The sequence below is a fragment of the Lampetra planeri genome, chromosome 51 (assembly GCF_965212315.1).
Source record: "Lampetra planeri chromosome 51, kcLamPlan1.2.h2, whole genome shotgun sequence".
NCBI lineage: Eukaryota > Metazoa > Chordata > Hyperoartia > Petromyzontiformes > Petromyzontidae > Lampetra > Lampetra planeri.
In genome coordinates, this window is record NC_136157.1 from 2,519,776 (window position 1) to 2,543,696 (window position 23,921).

The window sequence follows — 23,921 nt, forward strand, 5'->3', positions numbered from 1 at the left end:
TAACTTACCTCCGTCTACGAGTACGTCTATTGGAACTTCTCTACAACTGGTGTCAGAGTGTCTGCACTGCCGCTACCATGTTTACATCGGGAGCGGAGCGCAAGAACCCAGCGACGGGTCGATCGGAGGATGAAGACGGTGGGGAGGAGGCTTCGGCAGTGACCCCGGAGTCCGGGGCTCCAGTGACAGGCCCCGGGAAGACGACGGGCGGGGGTGCCAGCTCGCCGCCACCGCCACCGGAGACGGCGAGCACCCCTGCAGACCTGCTGAGGCAGCTCCTGCAGGCGATGGCGCAGCTCTGCGCCCATCTCGACATCGTGGAGGCGAAGTTGGGTACTCCCGGCGCGAGAGGCGGCCGCCATCTTGGCCGCAACGCCCCAGCTGGCCGCCATTTTGCCTGCGACGTCGCCAGCGGCGGCCATGTTGGTTGGGGCGCCTCAGGCGGCCGCCATTTTGGCTTCGACGAGACAGGCGGCGGCCATTGTTCATGCGACGCCGCACGTCGGCGCCATGGCTGCCATGGCAACCACGACGCCGTTGTCCACCGTGGGTGCCGCCGCGATTTCGCGGCACACCGCGTGCGCGGGGTCTGCCGTCGGCGACGCCACAGCTCCGCACCATGCTGCGCCCGCCGGGGGAGCCCCAGGTACGTCCGGGGCTCCGCATCTCGCCGCACCACGGAAGTTGCCGAGGGTGCCGCCGTGGTTCCGGGCATTGCCGCACTGGCGGGGTGCGCTGCGGATGTCGCCGCGGCCCAGTGCATCGCTCCCGTGGCTCCGCACGATGCCGCGCCACAGAAGTTGCCGCGGTTCCGAGCGTCGCCGTGCCTGCGGGGTTTGGCGCGCCCGCGACCGCGGCTCTTATAGTCGCTGTGGCCGCGGGGTGGGCCGAGGGTCACGCCGGGGCACCGCACCTCGCTGTGCATGCGGGTTTTGCCGCCGGCGACGCAGCACCAGGCTGCTATTTTGCCACGATCGCAGTGGGGGCCGCCGGCGACGCCGCGGCCCCGCAGCTCGCGGTGCCTGGGCGTTGCCATGCCGACGCCGCGGCTCTGCATCTTGCCGCGGGATGAGCAGCAGGAGCCGCCGCTCGGGCCGGCGCGCGCCTGGCAAGAGCTGCGTTGGGCTGCTGGGCTGCTGCAGCTCTCCCGGGGCCTGTCACCAGCTGGCGCGGTGCCTGCCCTGGCGATTCGTGCCACATGGGGAGGCGTGCGCTCTGTTGATGACCTGTGGGAATGCTGCCGTCGGCCTCCAGCCCTCATCGCTCAATTGTGTTATGTTGGCGTGTTTTGTCTAAGACTGCCCAATTGTCGGTTTTGGTGTGGTTTGTCTGGGCTGCTCAATTGTTGTTTGTTAGTGTGTGTCTGGGCCATCGGGATTCCACCTTTGTATTGATAGCAGCGCGTGATGAGAGTTTCAAAGTTTTGAAATTTGATTGATTGTTGTCATGCTGCCTGGATGCTGTCAGTTGGTTGTGAATATGTTGGTTTGTGGTTCTGGGACTCCTCTACTTTTATATTGTTTACAGCCGAGTCGGCTGAATTTTTTTCACAGGGGGGGGTAATGTAGAGGAGTCAAATGGGGACGTGACGTCAGGTGTGCCATTCAGTGCGATGACGTCACGTCTCCTAGGGTACTTAAGGGCTACCCCATGACGTAAGCGGGGTCACTGTGGGAACGGGGAAAGTAAACAGGGTGAAGAGGGAACCAGGGGTAGAGAGAGGGATCGAATAGTGAGTCTGGGGAGAAGCCGGTGGTAGCCGTAGAGGTGCTTCTCTCTCCGGTCGGTGGAGTCGGCAGAGTCCACGATCCGACACGAGGGAGAGAGACCGGAGCTAGCCGGCAGGGACCTGGACTCAGAGTAGGACCCCTAGCCCCTGGGAGTTGTGTACCCTGTGTAGTATTGATAAGCTTTAATAAACCCTGGCAGAAGCCCCTAACTTACCTTGTCTACGAGTACGTCCGTCGGAACTTCTCTACAACTGTAATGAATAGCACGTATGAATTTGCACTCTGCTACGTGTTGCTGTAATTGCTACGGAGAGCGAGGTGTGTTTTTTTATAATTGTAAGTGTAGGCAATGATGATCAGAGAAAGGAACCTAAGCCTTAGGTGCACAGCTGGCCACGTCCAACAGTGTGTAGACTATTCTGAGTACGGAGCACACAACCAGTTCAGATTTGAGGTGAACTGCGTGCTGGTGGCATTACATGAGCTCTGATCAAATATCAAATATAACTTCCGTTAATATAACATTAATGTGAATCGACTGACAGGAACTCGGTTATGTTAATTTACTGTTTATTGAGTTATTGGTGGTGATAAAGATATTCACAAAACTTAGATATTATAATTCATTTAAATGTAAAAAAAGCTCAATTGCGGCTGGAATATGATTTACACTGGTGCTCAATCCCATTAACAGAGGGACTGAGCTGAGGTGTTGTGTGACGTGGGGGAATGATCGGGATGTAACTGGTCATGATTGCAAGTTGTGAGCTGTACACTTACTTACAGTTACAGTGTTATTGTTTGACGCTTTTATGCGCGGGATATAACTTGTATATTTTTACCAATCCAACTCGATTCTATAGACGTCACGGAGTTGAAAAATGATTGGAGTGTTTTAGTCATGACATTTTTTCGTGATAATTGATCACATTTGCTGTTTTGTTGTTCATTGGGAATGCACAAGATGGCCGACTTAGAACTTAAATGTAACATTGAGCTCATGGGGTGCGCAAAATGTGTTTTGGCAGAGGTTACATTCCCGATTGGGATATAAGATATAATAATTGTTCATATGTTTATTGCTAATCAAATGTTATTTCCATAATTTACATATTCATGTAATTAGATTTTTTTTAAGTGCTTTGTTGTTAATTATATAAGTACGTATTGTTTCATTTATGCAGTATTATCAGACGTTTGATGTTAACTATTCAAATGTTTCTTGTTAAATGTTTGTTAAATAATGTAAGTCAAATATTCAAAGATATGATAAGCGGTTGTTATCATCATTGAGATTTGGGTGGGCTCCGTGCTGAGGGACAGAACTGAGGTTTTGTGTGACGTGGAAGGTGGATAGGTTGTGTCTGGTCACGGTTGCGGATACGCAAATATCCCTCGGAAGAACATTTTTAAATAAGGGGCCGTCCATAAATGACGTCACGCACCTGGGGGGATCAGACATTTGTGACTACGTGTGACGAGGGGGAGGTGTTTGAGAAATGTGACGTCACATCAAAATGCGTAACTTTAAATAAGTATATTTTATTAAATACACTTTTTAAAACATGTTTTCTCCTACAACATCAGAGTGCAGCGCCGCATTAAATAAGCACTACAATGACAATTTTTTTAAAGCGATTTGAAGCATGGGGGGGCATAGCTTTGTGACGTCATTTTTAGGGGGGCTAACATTTTGTGACGCCGTGTGACGAGGGGGGGGTTAAAAATCGTCCAAAATCGCGTGACGTCATTTATGGACGGCCCCCAAAGCGTAGTTTGCTTTTCACAAAGTTGTGGAGTCGCCAACTTCTCGGGAGGACGGAACACAACGCAGAGTATCATCTCATCGTCTCCGAACTTTAATTTTTGTTGGTAAATTGAACCGACCTGTCTCCCTCGTTACGATTCACGGGAGGAGAGGGACAGGGCGGGCTGGGTAGACACGTGCATGCTGTGTCAATTCGTCTCGATTACCCTGCTATAATAAAAACCACGCCCTGCGTGTTGTATTATTGACACCTCGGAAAGGACCTGCCAACACACTATTCAACTTGTCAATGTGCACCATGATTTGTAAATAAATGTGAACACCATCGTGAACAAAAATAAACATATAATGACCACATCACTGAGTTCCTTGTCGATATTCTGGGAAGGTTCGTACATTTTGGAGAGAGGGGGGGACAGGGAATAAACAGGAAAATCCGAAATGTCATTACTTACCAGCGCATTTAAACATATCTGAAAATTAAAATTGATGTCATGATTTAACTGAATATATACATTTAGGTATTGTTAACACTGTATATTTTTAATTGTTGCGACCTCAACAAATGAACGGAAGGAATTATTTCCCAAGCAACTGTTCTGGCTTCACATATGGATGTGCTCAGGTGTTCAAGTGAAACCCCTTTGTGTATCGAGTTTTGCAATGTTTTGACAGCTGGTTGCCCGTGTTATTTTAGTGCATTGAAAAGACCAAGCTGACAACATAATAGATATGTAGTTACGTACACTTTTAAAACGTCTTCAGGTGTTGAGGTTATTTACAGCCCAAAAACCAATGATTTAGGCTATAATGAAACCCTCCAAGTCTTCATGAAGTGACCCAACATCACGACTAGCTACACTTTCAGGAGAGAGCAGACAGTTGAGAGCCCGGCTCGTGAAGATAGGTCACAGATACGCGGATTCCCACAGGTACAGCCCGCAAAGTCATAATTGACATTACAGCAGTTAATGGGTTCATTAATGAGCCCGTTGAGCAATAACATCCCCACTAGGAAGGTATATGGACTAATTAGAATACAAGATTTTAAATTGATACCCAGGGGCAATAGTAATGGATGATGGAATTCTAAGTGACATCTCATTTTATTCTGTTATGGAGGCTTGCATACTTGGTACCCACAGTTAAACACTACCTATGAATGCACTCTATATGTAAAGCCACCATTGATAATACATCCTAAATTATACATGCATTAACACACTATCTAAGAAAATAAACTAATTCGGAGACATTTACACCATTTTTATATTAGTGCCATATACAGCACGATGACTTTAAAAAATATATATTTTTTCAACAATTTAGGTTGAAGCATTTAAAAATGTATGTAGTGATTTAAAAAAATAACTGGAAACATGACCCAATTGCTTCTAATGCAGTCACCTCCCAACCCTAAGTGTACATATCACATTACGAGCTAATCTTGACTCAAAAGACTCCTCAGGGCAATGGGTAAATCCGCAGGGCGCTGCAGCACGCACCAGCCAGCCCGGAACCTCCCATCGCGCCTGAAGGCTCACGGTCACGTGGTCCCCAAAACGCATATAAATCAGCAGATTCCACGAGCATCACTGATCTGCCCTCAGTTCAAGCAACGAAAACAAGGTGAGTTCTCTTCTATTTTTGAGCTATTGTTCGTCAGTTATTGTTCATATTATTAGTGAGCATTTGTACGCATTTTCACAAACTCTTTTTATTTGAGAATAGGTTTTCCCCTTTAATCTGGCAACAAAACAGGTATTAAGTTGTTAAAACACCAAACTGAAACCTATTGCACGGAATCATGTCTGCATTAACCACAATACTTGTGGTCAACATGCAAACAAAAATATACTCTGATAATAAATGCATTATCTTTGAAACTGATTGGTCCACACCAGAGGCATCTTTCTTTTGAGCCTCGTCTTAAACGGTGTAAGACCAAAGGACGCCAAAAGGCGTACAGTACAAATACAAGGCACCATCAGAGTAATGAGAGCTCGGGGTGAGGATCTACATCATGGGACCTCCTTTGCCAGTACCAAAATATAAAAGGTTTCAGTTTGGTGTTTTAACAACTTGAAACCTGTTTTGTTGCCAGATAAAAAGGGGAAAACCCTATTCTCATATTTTGGTACTGGAAAAGGAGGTCCCATGATGTTTTTATTTAACAATGTTTCGTGACTTCAACAGGGACTGCGTGATAAGGGCTCAGGCTATAGACGCAGGAGCCCAAGCAACGCAATTATGGACAACAGAAGCTCCGTGCTCTACCTCGCCACATTTGAAGCCCCGTACTCTATACAGGTGCTGATATTCAGCCTGTGCCTTGCGATGTACCTAACTATAACAGCAGCTAATCTGCTGGTGCTCGTGACGGTGGCAGTGTCCACAGACTTACACAAGCCCATGCACATTTTTCTGTGCAATCTCGCAATTGGCGATATCATTATCAGCACAGGTGGCTTGCCCAAGCAGCTGCAAGTTCTCCTGACGGGCAACAGAGAGATCCTGTACGTGTCATGTGTCGCACAGATGTTCACAATTCACATATCTGCATTGAATGAGATTTTTACATTGGCTATAATGTCTGTTGATCGCTACCTGGCCATTTGCTACCCATTGCACTACAACACCAAGGTTACTGCAAAGAGATCCATTTTCATGGCATTACTGTCCTGGCTGATGGCAGCGGTTGCAGTCAGCATTCTAGTCAGCCTTCAAATTTCAATGCAATTAAGCGAAAAAAACAGGCAAATCCAGGGCATAGTTTGTGATAATATGGGATTATTAAAGTTGGCTGTCGGTGACACGAGCAAAATGGATGTTGTCGCATCGTCAATGGTTGCAACGTTTGTTGTATTTCCTCTCTGTGTGGTTGCGTACACCTACATTCGAATTTTTATTGAGTGTAAGAATTCGAGCTCTGCGTTCAGGAGCAAAGCTCTGCACACATTCGGCACGCATTTTATGGCACTCGCTGTATTTTTCACGTCAGTTTTTTTAGACATCCTTTTGCCGCGCTTTGTGAAGGATGCGAACAGCGAGGGCGTCAACTTGAGATGTGCAGCTCAGTTGGTGTTCTTGCTCAGCCCGATTGCGAACGTACTCATTTATTGGCTACGCACCCTAGAGCTGAGGCTCGCAATTAATACGCAATTCAACAAGATATTGAGAAAGGTGCATTACTGTCCAACAATCAAAGTGAATGTAAAAGATCGTGGTTGAATGATGTTTAACACAAAGCACAGCTTAGGGTATACCTCGGTTAACACAATTGATATGTAGTTTCAATCAATCTCGATTTAAATCCACTTCCCACCCAATCTTCGTGTTTTACTGCATTTTCTGACTGACTCGCAGCAAATTTTCTTACATTTAATAACTCTAATACTGAAGTTCTCTTAGTTGATAAAAAAAACCCCCCATCAATTACCTCGCATCAGCAAACTACTGTCCATCCGCAGGATGGACAGTGCAAGACCGCTTACTTTCCTCTTCGCAATATTTCTCGTATCCACAACTGTCTCTCCTATACAGCTGCAGAAATAAATAAATAATTTGCCATTAGACTACTGCAATTGTCTATTATGTGGTCTTCCTTTGTCTCTGATCCTACGTGCCCAGTATGTTCATAATGCAGCTGCAAGAGTACTCACTCATACTCGGAAGCATAATTATTTTACACCCATTTTATGATCCCTGTGCGGGCTACCTATCCAGTCCAGAATCCCCTTGAAGATCGCACTCGCAGACCTCCGATTTTCAGTTTAATCCCCTTCCCGGGTTCTCCGTCTTCTCTAGGTCTGCACTTTACCTCCCACTTAACATCCCGCAAATCAACTCCATATGATTAAAATCTGAACTGAAGGTAATTTTATTCATTAAGGCATACGCGAGAAAAAAGGGTAATAACTTTTTGGACTGATTGATATAAATTCGTCGTTACATTTTGGCACTCCACCGCCCCTCCTGTGAAGGTTTCCTGGCTTAGTTGAGAAATTGGGATTGTGGTCTGGGATGTTGACCTATTGGACTCATTTCTTTGTTTTGATCGTTTTTTTTCTTGTTTGTAGGCTTTTTCTTTTGGTGCCATTTATTAATTGGGCTTCTTTTGCGCAGTGCGCAGCGAACCGTGTACATGGGATTTATTCTTTGATTCTTTCGGTTAAGTCACGTCTAAAGATAAAATAATAAATTAAATAATAGCATATTACGACATTTCGATTGCAACACAAGCAATCATCATCAGGCATAAGAATAATTCCTGCAGTCACGAAAGCTCCAAAATTATTACATGGGATTTGGTTCGTATATATAATTAACTAGCGGGAAGTACCCGGCATTGCCCGGGTCAAAAAATATTTCAAACCTACCCTTAAAAATCTAACAGAAGTCCATACTGACTGTGATGGTACCTGTTATGATTACAGCAGGGCATACCGACTGTGGTGGTCCCTGCTATTACTACAGTAGTACATGCTGACTCTATAGCAGTATTTATCGACTCTATAGCACAAAGTACTCACCTGAGAGAGTGGCGTGGTGAGGCCTAGTCCCGTGCAGAGCCTCCGGCCTCGCCTAGATTGTCCAGCCGGCCGAGGTGGCACCTTGGCAGGCTGGGGCTGGGATGCTAGCCCTGACCCCCCCCCCCCCCAGCCACAATCTCCCCGGCCGCTCTGCAGTAATATCTACGGCCTATAGTGGTAGCATCTACCGACTGTATAGTAGTAACTGCATGCATCGGGTGGGGGGGACATCACACAGTGAATAATTTACCTGAGCATTTAGTGTACTTAAATAGCATTTTTAACGCGAAAGAAAATGTCCCTCTCAGTCCCACCGAAGGCGTGCGACTTGGTATGGACCCCCCCCCCCCCACAAATGGTGTGTGAGTTGGTATGGTCGTGCATGCGTCATAAAAAAAGATAGCAGAAAAAAATCGCACTAAATCGCTAATTAAATTAATTAAAAGTTTACGGATGTGAAAAAGGAATAGCACTTGCTCACGGCGGGGCTTGCGGCGTGGCACCTGGCTATTTTTATTTAATGTAAACCTGACCATTGGAGAGCCAAATCCTTCACAAGTGCGCGAACACAAGCAAACCCACACACAAACCCACACAAACCACGCCACAAACCCACAGACAAATTTTGACTTTGATATATATAGAAGATGTACAGCGTTGTGGGATGCTGTTGACATGACACTATGGAATTTTAATATTAGGAGTCATGATATCACTCCTTTTTTTGAAAGGTAGATATAACATGGGAGGCATACGGATGCACTCCAGAACTTCAGACAAGGGGGGTACATTAGGAAAACATTTCTGCACAGTAGCCTTCACTTTGTCTGCTTGGTTTAAAATGGTCTTTAACTTGGACTACACTAACCCTAACGAACGCGCCACTTCACTTTTCATCTCTCTTGCCTCTACCCTCCTATGATGGGTATTTTCGCTTCCAAATAGATGGATTTAAGCTGCACTTCTTGCCCAATAAAGCCACTAGATGGTCGGTGACCGCATTGTGCGCTTTAAGATGCACTTCTATGGCCGTCTGGAACGCTCTTCCTTCCGAAATTAGGAAGACACTGGAGCTAAGCACTTTCAAAATCTAGATTGAAAACTAAATTCTTTAGAACTGCTTTTTGTTTTGAGCTTCTTGTCCTTCCCCCCACCACCGATTAGCACCGTTGGCTGCGTACGGTGGTGCGAAAGAATGTCAACATACATAATGGAGGTAGTAAAATCACTATATCACTAAAAAAAAGACACGATAACATTTTACCAGCACGAGGTGCTCGAGCAAATGGCAGGCGGGAGAAGGGAAGATTGTGCCCAGTGAGGGAGACTTGCGAAGCTTTTCACTGATTGACTGCTGTTCACTTACAGCAAAACAAACCCCACTCGGTCGCGTTCACAATTATACTCTTGAATATATGTGCATAATTTCTGCAGATGTTTTTTGTTGTTGAAACAATATGGGGGAGAAGTGGCCCTCCACGGCCGACTTCGTTATGAAGGAGCTTCGTTCCCAGAGGATTCGTTAACAGAGGTATTACTGTGGCCAACTCCTCATGCAATGAGTACAAACTTTAATTCGGCTACTCAGTGTAAATTTCATGAAATTCTATCCGCCATGGTACTTGTCACGTTTCATAACTTAAGGATTTCTGTAGGCTGTGTGGTTGTATACAGGTCTCCAATGCTGAGTGGAGACCTTTATATCCAATCAAACTATATATACTCAATACAAATCTATCTAAAATATGTTATTCTTGCAAAACTTTAATGATATTGTCTTATTCGGGTAATAATGAAATATTTTGTTAAGAATCAATGTCCTGCTCAATGTCGTAGTTAAGGGAAGCGCATGACCTAATCGTGTGGAATGTTGTGCTGGATGTTGCTTGGGTGGCTGACCACCATGCATACAACTCGTATTTGTCGGCTGTTGTAAAATACAGGGTTGTGCTGCACTCCTATGCTCCCATCTCCAAATCCACAACACGCAACTGACCAGCCTGGTGAAATATGGTGAACACAATCAGTATATCGGTCTCCCGGCTAGCAGTGGATTGACAAATTGGCTGTACATACACCGTAAGTCATACATATATTGCTCTCAGAGGGAATTCTAATCCCACCAACCCAGATTGCCCCCACACACCCCCATACCTACTGTATCCGCCCACTGCTACCTGTTGATTTAAGGTAATAAAAGCTTAGAATCAAATACGTGAGGCAGGTAACATATCTTTATTGATGGCGACCACAGGCCAACTAGTAAAGCATAAATGTGATGCATTGCTTCATTTTACTGTATTTAAATGAAAAAGATTATCTAAACAAACACAGGAGTCATTTGCGTACGTGAACATCGCATCATGAGTTTGATTATACGTCCAAGTTGTGCTTCCATCACTAAAACACAGTACTATTTATTCTTAAAAATGCAATTGCATTAGATAACAAAATAACATTATAATGCATTAACAAAAGGCACGAATTAGCTTCGCGTGAACGCAATGCGCTCTTTGAATTGTGTTCGTGTGGAAATAATAGACACCAAACGTTTTAATGGCAATCAGTGGGCGACGCGCACAGCAGCTTGTATTTCAATTGAGGTGGCATTTGGTTGCACGGGGTCAATCAAGGTACCTGAACACATAATGGATGTGTGTGCTACAGCGTCTGCCGTGGTAACACTCGTGCCCGATAGCAAGAAGGGCCTGGGTTCGATTCTCAACTCAATCGTGGAGTTTGTTCTCCCCCCTGTTCTGCACGGGGTTTAATTTCTGAGTTCTCCAGTTTCCCAGCTCAACAAAAAAAACACTCCTGCAACTTGGTTTCGGCCAAACATTCCGATGAAAAAAAATCACCCGCAAATTACTCAATTGGCATGAACGTGAAACGACGTGAACGACAAACTCTTATCAACACACTGTAACAAATACTGGGTCGGGCTTCATGCTTGGTCTTGAAAGCTCGTGCCTTCCTTCTAACGTCCCCTCCCCTTGTGCTCTAGCCCTTTAATATCTTTTGAACATACTCTTAGTTCTTTCTCGAATGTTCCCTCACTGCCCCCCCCTCTAGTCAATCCCCTGTCCTCCTCCTCTAATGGATCCCAACCGTCGCCTCTGGGTTCCGCTCTGTTTCCCGCCTATTCTCATTCAAACAATTTCCTCCAGTCACTTCAAATGCCCTGCCTCCCGACCAATCACTGTGGAGGCCTCTTTCCGCTAATCGGAGACCTTGGTCTATTTTTTAATAACCGTAAGGCTGCACATTGGCTTGCGGGTGAGTGTTTGTTCATTCATTTCAGTCATTACAAACGTAACAACATCGTCCCCTACTGCGATGGTTTTTGTCAGGATTCTCCTAAGAAGGCGTATTGAGACTTGGTGAGGCCATCCTGGGTTAACGAGCAGATTAACAATAAAAAAATTAATGTGTGGACCCAGAGGAAGCACCCAGACGTTGTCCTCATTAAGCGTGGGGATGGCGACCATGGCCAGACACAGCACGGGCAGACGGCAGCCCCTTGAGACCCTGGGACCGGCTGTCTGTGTCTCATCCCAATCCCCATTCCTGGCCAGTCAAGTTTGGACAAGAGTCAACTGAAGAGGCTCGTCCAGCACCATCCCTGCAAGATATTATTAATGTTTGTAGAAGTCTTGACAAAATAGCCATATCTTTATAATGCTTTATTTGCTCTGTAATTGATGATCTTCTTTCTGCAATGTACGCGTATGCGCTGTGTCCATGTATCTCGGTTACCCTGCTGTAGTCGAAACATCTCTGTATATTAAATACACTAGCTACTGCCATGCGCATTGTATGATGTGTCAGCTGGGAATGGAACTACCAGCAACACTTTGGACTCATCAATATGCACCATAATTTGCAAATTTTAACGCGATCATGAACAAAAAATAAACGTAATGACCACATGACCGAGTCCGGTGTCGATGTTCTGAGGTGGCTTGGTATGTATTGCGGGAGGGAGGGAGGGGACAACAGAATTAACAGGATAATCCAAGGTGTTTATGACGAACCCGGGCAATTTAACAACTACAAAGACTCACACTGATGTCATATATATACGCGTAATAATATATACGTATTTTTAACCCTGCATATTTAGGATCGTTGAGACCTCAACAGGTGAACTCAACGGAGTGATTTCCCAAGGTTAACCTCGGGATCAGAGATCAAAAGCCTCGCGTATTTTGTTCAACCGTTCTGTTCCCCACGTGTATGAGAAGCCAGTCCCACCACCCGAGTCGCACTTGGCAAGGGTGACTCTACTGTTGACACCAACTCCTGTAGGGCACCAACACCGGTTATCGACGACCAGATTTCTCTACCCCGGTGCCCTGACTGAGCCTTTGTCTCCCAATACCAATAACCCCAACCTATAGCCACTTAGTGACAGTGGCGTCACCATGAAGCCTGTGCCAGGCTAGGTGCACTTTGAGGCCACGTGAAGTGTCAAAGGCTCGTTGACATGAGGTCTCAGGACAGACCCAGCAGGTGCCATGGGTTGGCTGACTGAGATTACTGAAATGACTGAGAAGAGATTTAACAAAAAAAAGACGACGTTCGCCCCTTATACTGTAGCCTCTCAACGCGGACGGGCTGTTCGATGTGCGGTAAACAAGTGATGTTAATGGCCAGTAACAAGCAGCATCAAGGAGGGCCATGTTACGGCACACATGAGGGGGGTGGATGGCCAGCACCACGCCAAAGGTAAAATACACGGAACAAACCCTTTGTTTTTCCTTCCTTGCCCTTGTGTGTGTGTGGTTGTTTGTACCATTCTTCGTCATTATAATTAAAGAATTGTACTGTTACCACACCATCCATCAGTACGATCGTCTCTTTGACTACACAAGCACAGTAGTTGGTGAGTTGCCGAATGAGAGCATCGACTCCGCCTCAGAATCAGAATATTTATTTTTCTAGTAGAAATCCGATGAGCTGTGAAGCTCTTTTTCACACACAGGTGTCCAGTAGGGGCAGGTCAGACAGTTACAATAAACTACCAGCACCTATGTATGCCGGTATGGTACACGAGCGGGTGGGTGGCCAGCACCATGCCCGGCCTCCCTTGTCTCCCCAGTGGCGATGTTTAAACACTGCACCAGATACTCATTTGAGGCTGAGTCGACCTAGGGGAGGCCCAAAACCGGTTCAGATAATCGTCACTGATTTTGGTGGCCGTGAGCGGGAATATAACTCGATCGTCAGGTTCGTAGCCAAGCGCGTGAAGCACCACACGATCACTCCCCCTGTAAGCATTAAAATCCTCGGAACACCTTGCAACTATTGACTCTAAACACAGCAACGAGGTATTCTAGCCACATCACCTACCACTGTTTACAACGACAACACTTCAGCCAGTGACATCAGTATACTGTACCTGAGAATAGGTTTTTCCCCTTTTTTCTGGCAACAAAACAAGTGTTAGGATATTCTTGGTTTTTTTCGGTAAAGTCACGTAGAAGGGAGTGAGAATTTTATTGTTTTATATTTTTTATTATTTTATTATTTCCCTTCGACGTGACTTTACCAAAAGAACCAATAATATGAATCTCTGCAGTCACGAAAGCTTTAAATCAAAATGTAGGTGTTAAGATGTTAAAACACAAAACTGAAACCTTTTACAAGGATTCATGTCTGCATTAACCACAATACTTGTGGTCAGAATGCAAACAAAAAACATACTCTGAGAATATATGCATTGTCCTTGAAACTAATTGGTCCACACCGGAGACAACTTTCTTTTGAGCCTCGTCTCAAAACGGTGTTAGACCAGAGGACGTCAATCAGTTTCAAAAACAATGCATATATTATCAGAGTACATTTTTTGTTTGCATTCTGATCACAAGTATTGTGGTTAATGCAGACATGATTCCTTGTAAAAGGTTTCAGTTTAGTGTTTTAACATCTTAACACCTGTTTTGTTGCCAGAAAAAGGGGGAAAACCTAATCTCATATTTTGGTACTGGCAAAGGAGGTCCCATGATATCAGTATACATGTCAACCCATACGGTTTACCCCGTATTCTTGTACAGGGAAATTTAGTTTGCAGGTCCATAACGCGAAACAGCCATTTCAATACGAGCAAAAATAAACAAAAATGTTTTTATTTGTTTGTGTTTCTCCTTTCTGGTGGGATTTTGCAGATGTATAAGGGCACGGGGTGACTAATAAGGTCTGAATTGGTCTGTAATAACGTAGACACTGATAAGGGGTTGACAGGTACGCATTAGAATCACATTTACTGAATAACCGTGTTTGTGTATAAAACAATACATCTTCCCACCTCAGATCTAGCTGGTAGCGTGTGAGTGATGTGGTGTAATGATAGACATCTACCAGGAAAGACGAAGTCACTTGGATCCAGTACAAACGCTTCGACTAACTTTAACCCACTCTGGTCTCATAAAAAACAACCAAACTTCTCTCCTCCCATCAACAGCATACTTGTCAACCCATCCGGTTTACCCGTATATGGGCAATAAAAGTATGTTTGTATTCTACCTTGTGATGGGACTGTAGAATGAACGTTGAGATTTATAAGGGGCACGGGGTGGCCAATAAGTTCTGAATTACACGCACTTTAAGCCGGATCGCAGTGTATATCTTGTTTGTATTAGTTATCAGTCGTGAAAATTGTATATACTTGCAGTACTTTCATTGCTTAAATTGTATGTAGTGTGTAATGTACTGTATATAATATTTGCCACTGAAATCAACTCAAGCATAGTTACTTTTTTTGTCACGCACGTGGTGCCGATCGCCGGACTCATAAAAGCCTTCGGAGCATTTTTGCTGGTTTCGCCAGATCGGCCCAGGACCGTCGGATAATCGTGTGCTGGAAAATAATCGATGTAAATACAGAACTTTAGTTACTACCAGAGAATGCCTGTATGCTTGCTTGCCAGAAGTATGTGTGGCTAATGCAGACTTGACGCCTTGCAAAAAACGTTACGTTGTTTGAACATTTTAACACCTGTGTTATTGCCAAAAAAGGGTAAAGCCTACTGTTTTATTTTTCAGAATTTTGATACTGCCAAAAATGTCCCATATATATAACTGCTCAACCCGAGCGACAAATGCCCTGATACTTGTGTAGTGGGCTCAATTTAGGTGCACACAACTTCTTGGGAGGCAACACTTTATTACCGAACACAACAGGTAACTCTTACATGACACATAGGGTGGTCACCACCGTCCTACTCTAGCTAACACACACACTTCTCTAACACTGACTCTCAGATACTCTAGCGTGACCCAGCCAGGTGGGCTACTGGCGGGTCCGCTGACTGGAGGCTTGACTGTTCTTGGCGACTTCACGATGCATCTTCATTCTTGATACGGGCAGCTTCGATCCTCGTGAGGAGGCTGCTTATATGGGCCTCGGCGTGCGCGGGCCCCACCCTGGCCACGCCTCCCTTCGAGAATCCTCTCGAAGACTCCCTGCTGTCTACGTGCCCTCCAAGGTGCCCCTCGAGCCCCGGCCCCCACTGGGATCCGGTCACGTGTCCAGCCGGGGTCAAAGAGAGTGCCACGGCCTCACACCACCCTCGTCGCCTCCCGAGTCCAGAACCGGCCCTGACGTCATTCCCGCCTCCAGCCGGGATGACGCCATGTGTGTGTGTAGACCCACGTGGTAGTGACGTTCCCCTGCATAGTGACGTCACACGTGTGCGTGTGTGTGTGTGTGTACACAGTAGTGACACTACTGGTCACTTCACTTGCATTGCCTTTGTATTGTTCGCCTTTTGTAGTTCTCTGGTCTAAGACTGGTGAGACAAGGCCAGCAAGAAGGCTGTCCTCTGGTGTAGGCCAATCAGTTTCAAAGACAATGCGAATAATATCAGAGCATTCTTTGTGTAGCCGGTGTGAGCTCACCAGTGATTAATCGGACGTCTAATTTTGCACTCGGTAGCATATGGGAACCGAAGAAATCATTTTGCATAGCTAAGTACGTAATTTTATTCTAAGTGCATGCAATGGTGATCAGGGATTGGACCCCGAGCCCCACGTGCACAGTACTGTACGAGGCACACTCCCAATTTAGATTTGGCGGGCTTGGTGCCTGGTAAGCTGCATATTTACATGAGCTATAACACAGGGTGCTTCAAATATTTTTTAACACTTCCGAGAATTTGCAACAATACCACAAGAAATGTGCCTCCGCGCTCTGGAGACCACCTGGAGAAGATTCCAGGCATGTGGTGATAATTGTGGCGAACAAGTGGAGACTTTTTGAAGCTATTAACATACATTTGTTATCATGTTACAGTGTATTATCGGTTATTTTAATATTAAAAACGATAGTCCCATATAAGTGTTAATTTTTTTTTAAACATCCTGTATATAACTGTTAAATTGATATTATTTGAATGTCAATCGACTGTTGATTGAGTTGTTGGTGGTAATCAAGATATGCACAAGAAAGACTGATATAAAATTTTATTTCAATATTAAAAATACTTATATTTGGGTATAAAATATATACAACTGGCGCTCAATCCCATTAACTGAGGAATTCAGCTGCGGTGTTGTGACGTGGATGGTGTTTTTAAATCCTTTATATTAAGTTCACTTGCTTGCTTGCTTACGACTGTGCAAATCTTTCGGTCGTTTTTTAACCCACTTCCCGTGATCCAATCGAGCTGACATTTTGCACACAGACTCGTTGTGTGTGACAATGTATTTTCGTGAAAATTTTTTTTCCAAAATTTTACACCTTTTAGGAATTTTTTTTAATATTTAATTACCAATTGCTTAATGGTGGTAGACAATCATCTGACCCATAGGTGGCAGCCATCTCAAGCCAGAGGACGAGAGGACTCTAGCCGCCCGTTTCAAAGACCAATGTGGGCTGGGTTGTGGCTCATTGAACACGCATATAAATGATTTATAGGTAAAAACTTAGTTTTTACGGGTTAATTTTTTTTAATCGCTATTGCAGGTACGAGATGTTCACTTAATTTTGAGTTGCATTATATTGTTTGCCGTTTTTGCGCAGGAAATCTAATAATATGGCGCTGCGTCTCGTGGTGAGTTATTTAAATATCATTATGAGTGTAAAAAAATGTTTATTTTGAGCAATCCAACTCGAATCAATGGATATAAAGAAGTTGGAAGATGATTAGAAAGAAAGAACAAAAGAGTAAGTCACGAAAGCTTAAAATCAAGTTTTATGATTAGATGGTTTTGGTGATGGAAATCAAGTTGTTTTTGTAGTAAATAACATTTGGTATTGTTGCGCTGTTCATTGGGAAGGCACAAATGGTTGACTTGGAGTAAATTTTAATATTGAGCTCATGAGGTGAACGGGACAGGTGTTTTGCCGAGGTTACATTATATAAGAAATAATTGTTTTATATGTTTATTGTCGGTACATTTTTTTTCTATAATTTACATTGTGATTATAATTTTTCATTAAATGCTTATTAATTATGTAAGTGCATAGTGTTTCGTTTATGCAGTATTATTAGGAAATGTAGGAGGCCGCTACAGATGTTTTGGGCAGATGTTTCATGTTACATATTAACATGTTTTTTGTTAAATAACATGTATGTTAAATGTTAGATACGATAAGCGGCTGTTATCAGAATTGAGATTTGGGCCGATTTGGTGCCTGAGGAATTTAGCTGCGGTGTTGTGACGTGGAGGGTGTCTCTGATCGCTCTTGCAGATACACAATTACCCTTCTGAAGTAGACTTTTGAAATAAAGTTTTGTCGTTTCACAAAACCCAGGTGCTTAGCTGTGGAGTAGCCCACTTCTCCAGAGGACAGAACAACAACGCAGCCTCTACTCATCGTCCCCGAACTTGTATTCGTTTGTATTGTTGTCTATTTAGCTGACCTGCCTCCCTTGCGAGGATTCACGACGGGAGGAGAGGGGGGCAGAATGGACCGGCTACATTTGTCCGCATGTTTGCCACAAGTACATACGGTTAATGCAGACTTGATGCCTTGCAAAAGGTTTCTGTTTGGTGATTGAACATCTTAACACCTCTTTTATTCCCAGAAAGGGCGAAGCCTACTCTTATATATATTTTTTTATAATTTTGATACTCGCAAACAGGTCCCATAGATACTACCAGTTTGCCAAGGGAAACATCACAATACTTTTGTGGAAAATATGGGCGTAATTTGGCTATCGCTGTCTATGCCTAACAACAAAAACCTTTCTGAGCGAAGTGGCAAGCCCTGAGCTCTACATAACAGGCCCTGTGCCATGCACTGAATGAACTCAAAGTGAAACATGCACACCCCCCTCCGCCCCCGCCCCAGCATTTTGGACCCACGGCTGCAACACTCGATAAGAGAATAACAGGAAACGGTAACATGAGAGCATCAACAAGAGCACACCGGTGAGAGAAGCCCCAACTCGAACCCTTCACATGACACATCCATGCTTTGCTGAGTTTGATGAGAGTTCAACTCCAGTGTCCATCTCCGGGCTTTCATGGAGAGCCGCACGCAAGACCCACCCTGTCAAGGACCTGTTTTCCCAGCCTGTTGGCCGCAACAATCCAATGCACCTGCTTTAACGGTGTTTGAAAGCTGCATATTGGGTGTGTGGCCGGTCTGAGCTCACTCGTGATTAGGAGCCATCCATAAATTACGTCACGCGATTTTGGACGATTTTTGACTCCCACCCCCCCTCGTCACACGGCGTCACAAAAAGTCAGACCCCCCCTCAAATATGACGTCACAAAGCTTTGTCCCCCCCCCCAAATTAAACATGCTTCAAATCGCTTTAAACTATTGTCATTGTAGTGCATATTTAATGTACGCTGCACTCTGATGTTGTAGGAGAAAACATGTATTTAAAAGTCTACTTAATTAAGTAGAACGTGCTGTCTATTTTTAAAGTTGCGCATTTTGATGTGACGTCACATTTCTCAACCCCCCCCTCCCCTCGTCACACATCGTGACAAATGTCTGACCCCCCCCCCCCCCCTAGGTGCGTGACGTCATTTATGGACGGCCCCTTAATCACACGTATAATTGTGCACTCTGTAGCATATGGGAACCTAAGAAACCATTCTGCATAGCGACAGGTAGCCAGGTGCCGTTTGCATTATTCTTGAATGCGATGGTGATCAGGGATTGGACCCCGAGCCCCCACGTGCGCAGTAGAGTCCGAGGCTGTACACCCCCAAGTTAGATTTGGGCGTACTTGGTGCTGAGATATTGAGCGACAGTGTTGCGACGTGGAGGGTATCTCTGATCGCTGCTGCAGAGACGCAATTGTCCTTCTGAAGATTACTTTTGAAATCAAAGTTTTGCCGTTTCGCAAACCCCTGGTGCTCCAGCTGTTGTGGAGTCGCACACTTCTCCGAAGGACAACAAGTTGCGGAGTCTCTACTCATCATCTCCGAACTTGTGTTATTGTTGTTATTGTCTATTTAGCCAACCTGTTCCCCCTCGCAATGATTTAGGATGGCAGCAGAGGGGAACATGGCGGACCGGCTACACGTGCATCTACAAACAAACATCACAGTACACATCAAGTTGAGCCACGTTTCCACAGCCAGGTGTCGGTGTTCTTTTCGGTACGTTAAAATTACCACGCTGACGTGAGCACAATGCAAAGCAACCTTCACTGTGTTCACACAACGTCAGCACTGAGAATAAATGCAGCCCATAAAAGGAAAGTTATTGGGCTGCAGTGGACCGCCAGCTCGAAGTCGTCATTAGGCGACCCAACATCACGACTTCAGATGCCCTCTCTCAGGAGGGCGCAATTAGGGCCATGCGGTAGCCTGCAATGTCGTCATTGAAATTAAAGCAGTTTAATGGGTTAAGCAATTAACCTGTTGAGCAATAACGCCCCCCCCACTAGGAAGGTGCATGGAGTCATTAGCGCACATGCAGGCGCTCAAATTGATGCGCAGGAGGGCAAGGGTAATGTATGATGGAATGCTTGGTGACATTTAATGGTTTTCTGTTAGGCCGGCAGACTTGGTGCTCACAGAACACAAGACTACCTGTGTATAACACTTAGTAAATTATAGAAGTATATTTCAAAACACGAACCCTGACATTGGATACACTATATGTTACAAATACAAACTTTATTCAGTTATATGGTATCAAAGGATTTTTTTTTTAAACGCGTCCATATGTGTACAATACTACAGTAGTTTGTTATATATGGTATACAATCAAAACTAGGTAAAGCTTTGAAAACCTTTTTTTATTACAAAATGTGCCCGACAAGAAGACCTCATTGAGAGCAATGCGTGTCACCACCAACCCAACCCAGCGCGCACGGCTCGCATTGCAATCGCCAGCGGACTCCACCAGGCCCCTCGGGGCTGCGGTCTAGACACGCAAGGGCACGTGACGTCCCCATTGCACCTGGAGACCTGGAACCATGGGCGGTCACGTGGTCCCCACCCCCCATATAAATCGGCAGGTGCTACGCTCGGCCCTGCTGCCAGCATCCGAAAGTCGAAGTGAGCACGAGGTCTTTGATGTCAGCCGTAAAATTTAAGGTATTTTTTCTAGTAATCTGATTTTTTAAAACACATTCGGGCCGTTGAAATATATTTTCGGCACCTAAATTGCGTAAAAAATGTGTATGGAATTTTTTTTAATAGGTTTTCAAAAATGGTATTGTAGCTCACTTCAATACATTTTGATGAAGAGTATAATTTATTCCTCTTCATCTCCTGTAAGAACAAAGGCTCCTTGAACATTGCAAATAATCGAGTTCAAGTGAACGGTTTGGATCATTTTATGCTTTAAACTTTTTTCTTTTATGTTAACAATCACTGCACATTCGTGAAGAGTCGTTGATTATTGTTGTTAAAAGATCCTGAAGCAGAAAATGATTTGATTTGTAACTGATCCTTAGCCGTGTATCGATAGTGACATTTTTACGTGCAGTTTTATTTAGAGACTGTGTTGTCTGGGGGGACTGTTAAGTTGTTTTTCTGCCTTGCCCGAGCTTGCACTTAGTGTTGAAAATTCGGCAGGAATGTACCTACTTATGCAATTTATATGCATACCTGTCAACCCATACGGTTTACCTATATTCTTGTACAGTGAAATTGAGTTTTCAGGTCCATATGGCAGACAGTCGTTTCAATATGGGCAAAAAAATTGTCTGTTTCTCCCTTGTGATGAGACTTTGTAGGATGAACGTTATATTTATAAGGGCACAGGGTGACCAATAGGGTCTGAATTGGTCTGTAATAAGGTAGGCACTGATAAGGGGTTGACAAGTATGTATATAAGTATGTAGAAACTTTTTTCGTTCTTCTAGTGACTTGCCTTTTCTCAATTTTGCCCTCCCATCGTTTTTGTATTGCTAATTTCTGACCCACCCCTACTGGACATCTGTGAAAAAGAGCTTCAAAGCTCATTGGATTCCTCCATGATTAATAGAGATTGTAATTCTGAAGTATTATTTGTAATTGAAAGAATGTCCACACCTCTCCAATGAAGATGATGCGTGTAATTTCCTGAGTGAATTATTTGTGAATCTCACAGGGGCTGTGTGAAGATTATAACTTTCGGGCTGCATACGCAGTAGCAGAAACAAGGCGATGATGGAGAACAAAAGCTTCGTGCTCTACCTCGCCACATTTGAAGCCCCGTACCCTGTGCAGGTGCTCATATTCAGCCTGTGCCTTGCGATGTACCTAACTACAACTGCAGCCAATCTGCTGGTGCTCGTAACGGTGGCAGTGTCCACAGACTTACACAAACCCATGCACATATTTGTGTGCAATCTTGTGATTGGCGACATCATTGGCAGCACAGGTGGCGTGCCCAAGCAACTGCAGGTCCTCCTGACGGGCAACAGAGAGATCCTGTTCATTCCATGTGTCGCACAGATGTTCACACTTCACATATTCGCCATAAATGAGATTTTTACATTGGCTCTTATGTCTGTTGATCGCTACCTGGCAATCTGCTACCCATTGCACTACCACACCAATGTTACTGCAAAGAGATCCATTTTCATCGCATTACTGTCCTGGCTGATTTCAATCATTTCAGTCAGCATTCAAGCCACATTTCTTCTTTCAATTACATTAAAAGAAAATAACAGGAAAATCCAGGGCATAGCCTGTGATAACGTTGGCATTGTAAAGTTTAGCCGCCAACGACACTATTGAAATAGAGACGTATGGAAAATCCAAGATTTTCCTAACCATTGGCTTTCCTTTCTGTGTCATTGCGTACATCTACGTTCGGATTCTTGTCGAGTGCAAGAACTCGAGCTCCACCGAGTTCAGGAGCAAAGCTCTGCACACATTCGGCACGCATTTCATGGCGCTCGCCGTCTTTTTCACGATGCTTTTCTTAGACATCCTTTTGCCGCGCTTTGTGAAGGATGCCGACAGCGAGGGCGTGAGAAATTTGAGATCCTCAGTTCAGTTGGTGTTCTTGCTCAGCCCAGTTGCGAACGTACTCATTTACTGCCTCCGTACGACTGAGCTGAGACTCGCAATTAGTAAGCACTTCAAGAAGATCTCGCCTCGTGTGTATTCCTGTAAAACCATCAATCTCACCTTGCAGGTCATTGTTGAACGATTTTTTAGATTTTAACCATTTTAAACAGTCGCATACACTTTATAATATAGCCTGTTAAAGTCAGAATAATTTCAACTGGGGGCCTCCATTCCCACGTAGAGCATCTTGCTTCAGATTCCAAAGAACACAGGATGAGATGTTACTATCCTTTGTGCAAGCACTTCCAAGAGTTCATGAACAGTGAGCCTAGTGAAATTTGGGGAGCGCATCGTCAGTAGTGAACCTTTGGTTCCTAGGGTGTTTCGGCCTTTCATACTATACACCCTCCCCAAAGGCGGCCAGCGACAGGGTGATTAATCCTACGCTTGCGTCCCATTCCCAATTAGTCATAGGAGTTGCCTTGTTGTTGATAGCCAACATCCCATGGGACTATGCATGGCAGGGGCGTCCTCCTCCCTGAGTCAAGCATTGTTGACTGCATACCTCCTGGCCCTCTCACTTTGGGGCCCAGCTGGGGTCTTTCCTCTTCATCCAGAGCCACTGACTGCTGCCTTCTGCCGCGTCCGATACAGCTCTGATTGCCGAACGCTGGCTCTGGCCCTTAATTCCCAGGTCTCTAAGCGGTCTGGTTGTAGATGTTGCCACAAAACCTCTGCAGCCCACCTCCACTGGTCGGACTTCTGTGTTCCAGCCATGATGCCGTGCTTCGTCAGCTAGATCGGTATAGTACAAATGTTTTCGCTCATAAGCCTAATCTACTGAGTCCTCCCAGGGTACTGTGAGCTCAATGATGAAGACCTTCTTGAGCGAACGGGACCAGAGCACCATGTCAGGTCTTAGGGTGGTGGTTGCGATCTCCGGAGGAAACACAAGTTGCCGGCCAATGTCAGCTAGCATTTTCCAGTCGCGGGCCATGCGCAGCTGGTCTCGCTCTATTGGTGTAGAGCCGCTCTTCGGTGGTTTAGCCCCTTCGCGGACAAAGGTCGTCCGTAAGAGGTGTGATGCTGCTGGGGGTGGTAGGGAGTTGGTGGCAGCTCGCTTGTCCTCCAGGGCGGACGCAAGGTTTTTAAGGACTTGGTTGTGACGCCAAGTGTAGTGTCCTTGGGTGAGGCTTGTTTTACACCCTGTGAGAATGTGCCTGAGGTTGGCTGGCATGGAACAGAGGGCACAGTCCGGATCTTCACCATACCATTGGTGAAGATTAACTGGTGTTGGAAGGACGTCATATGTTGCTCTGATGGAAAAGCTCAACCGCCTCGCTTCCATGGCCCACAGATCCTTCCAGCTGATCTTCCTCTTCTCCACACTGTCCCATCGAGTCCACTGTCCCTATTTGGCAAGAGAGACTGCCTTGGCCCACCTTGCAGCCTCCTCCTGATGGCATACTTCCT

The 23,921-nt window shown here is 45.1% G+C and overlaps 2 protein-coding genes across 2 annotated transcripts; both read left to right on the forward strand.

Moving 5' to 3' along the window:
• The first annotated feature begins 5,575 nt into the window (after positions 1-5,575).
• LOC144734498 (olfactory receptor 1E16-like) lies at positions 5,576-6,729 on the forward strand. The gene has a single exon (XM_078616720.1). It carries the CDS (start codon positions 5,749-5,751, stop codon positions 6,727-6,729), a length of 981 nt encoding a protein of 326 aa, XP_078472846.1. The 5' UTR covers positions 5,576-5,748.
• Positions 6,730-21,596: 14,867 nt separating this feature from the next.
• On the forward strand, positions 21,597-23,247 carry LOC144734555 (olfactory receptor 7A40-like). The gene is given in 3 exon segments (XM_078616802.1): positions 21,597-22,154; positions 22,156-22,483; positions 23,222-23,247. Coding segments are annotated over 3 exon segments (912 nt in total).
• The last annotated feature ends 674 nt before the right edge of the window (positions 23,248-23,921 follow it).

Excerpts from the sequence above, each read along its gene's own strand:
- LOC144734498 (XM_078616720.1), top strand. The coding sequence starts at position 5,749 with ATGGACAACAGAAGCTCCGTGCTCTACCTCGCCACATTTGAAGCCCCG.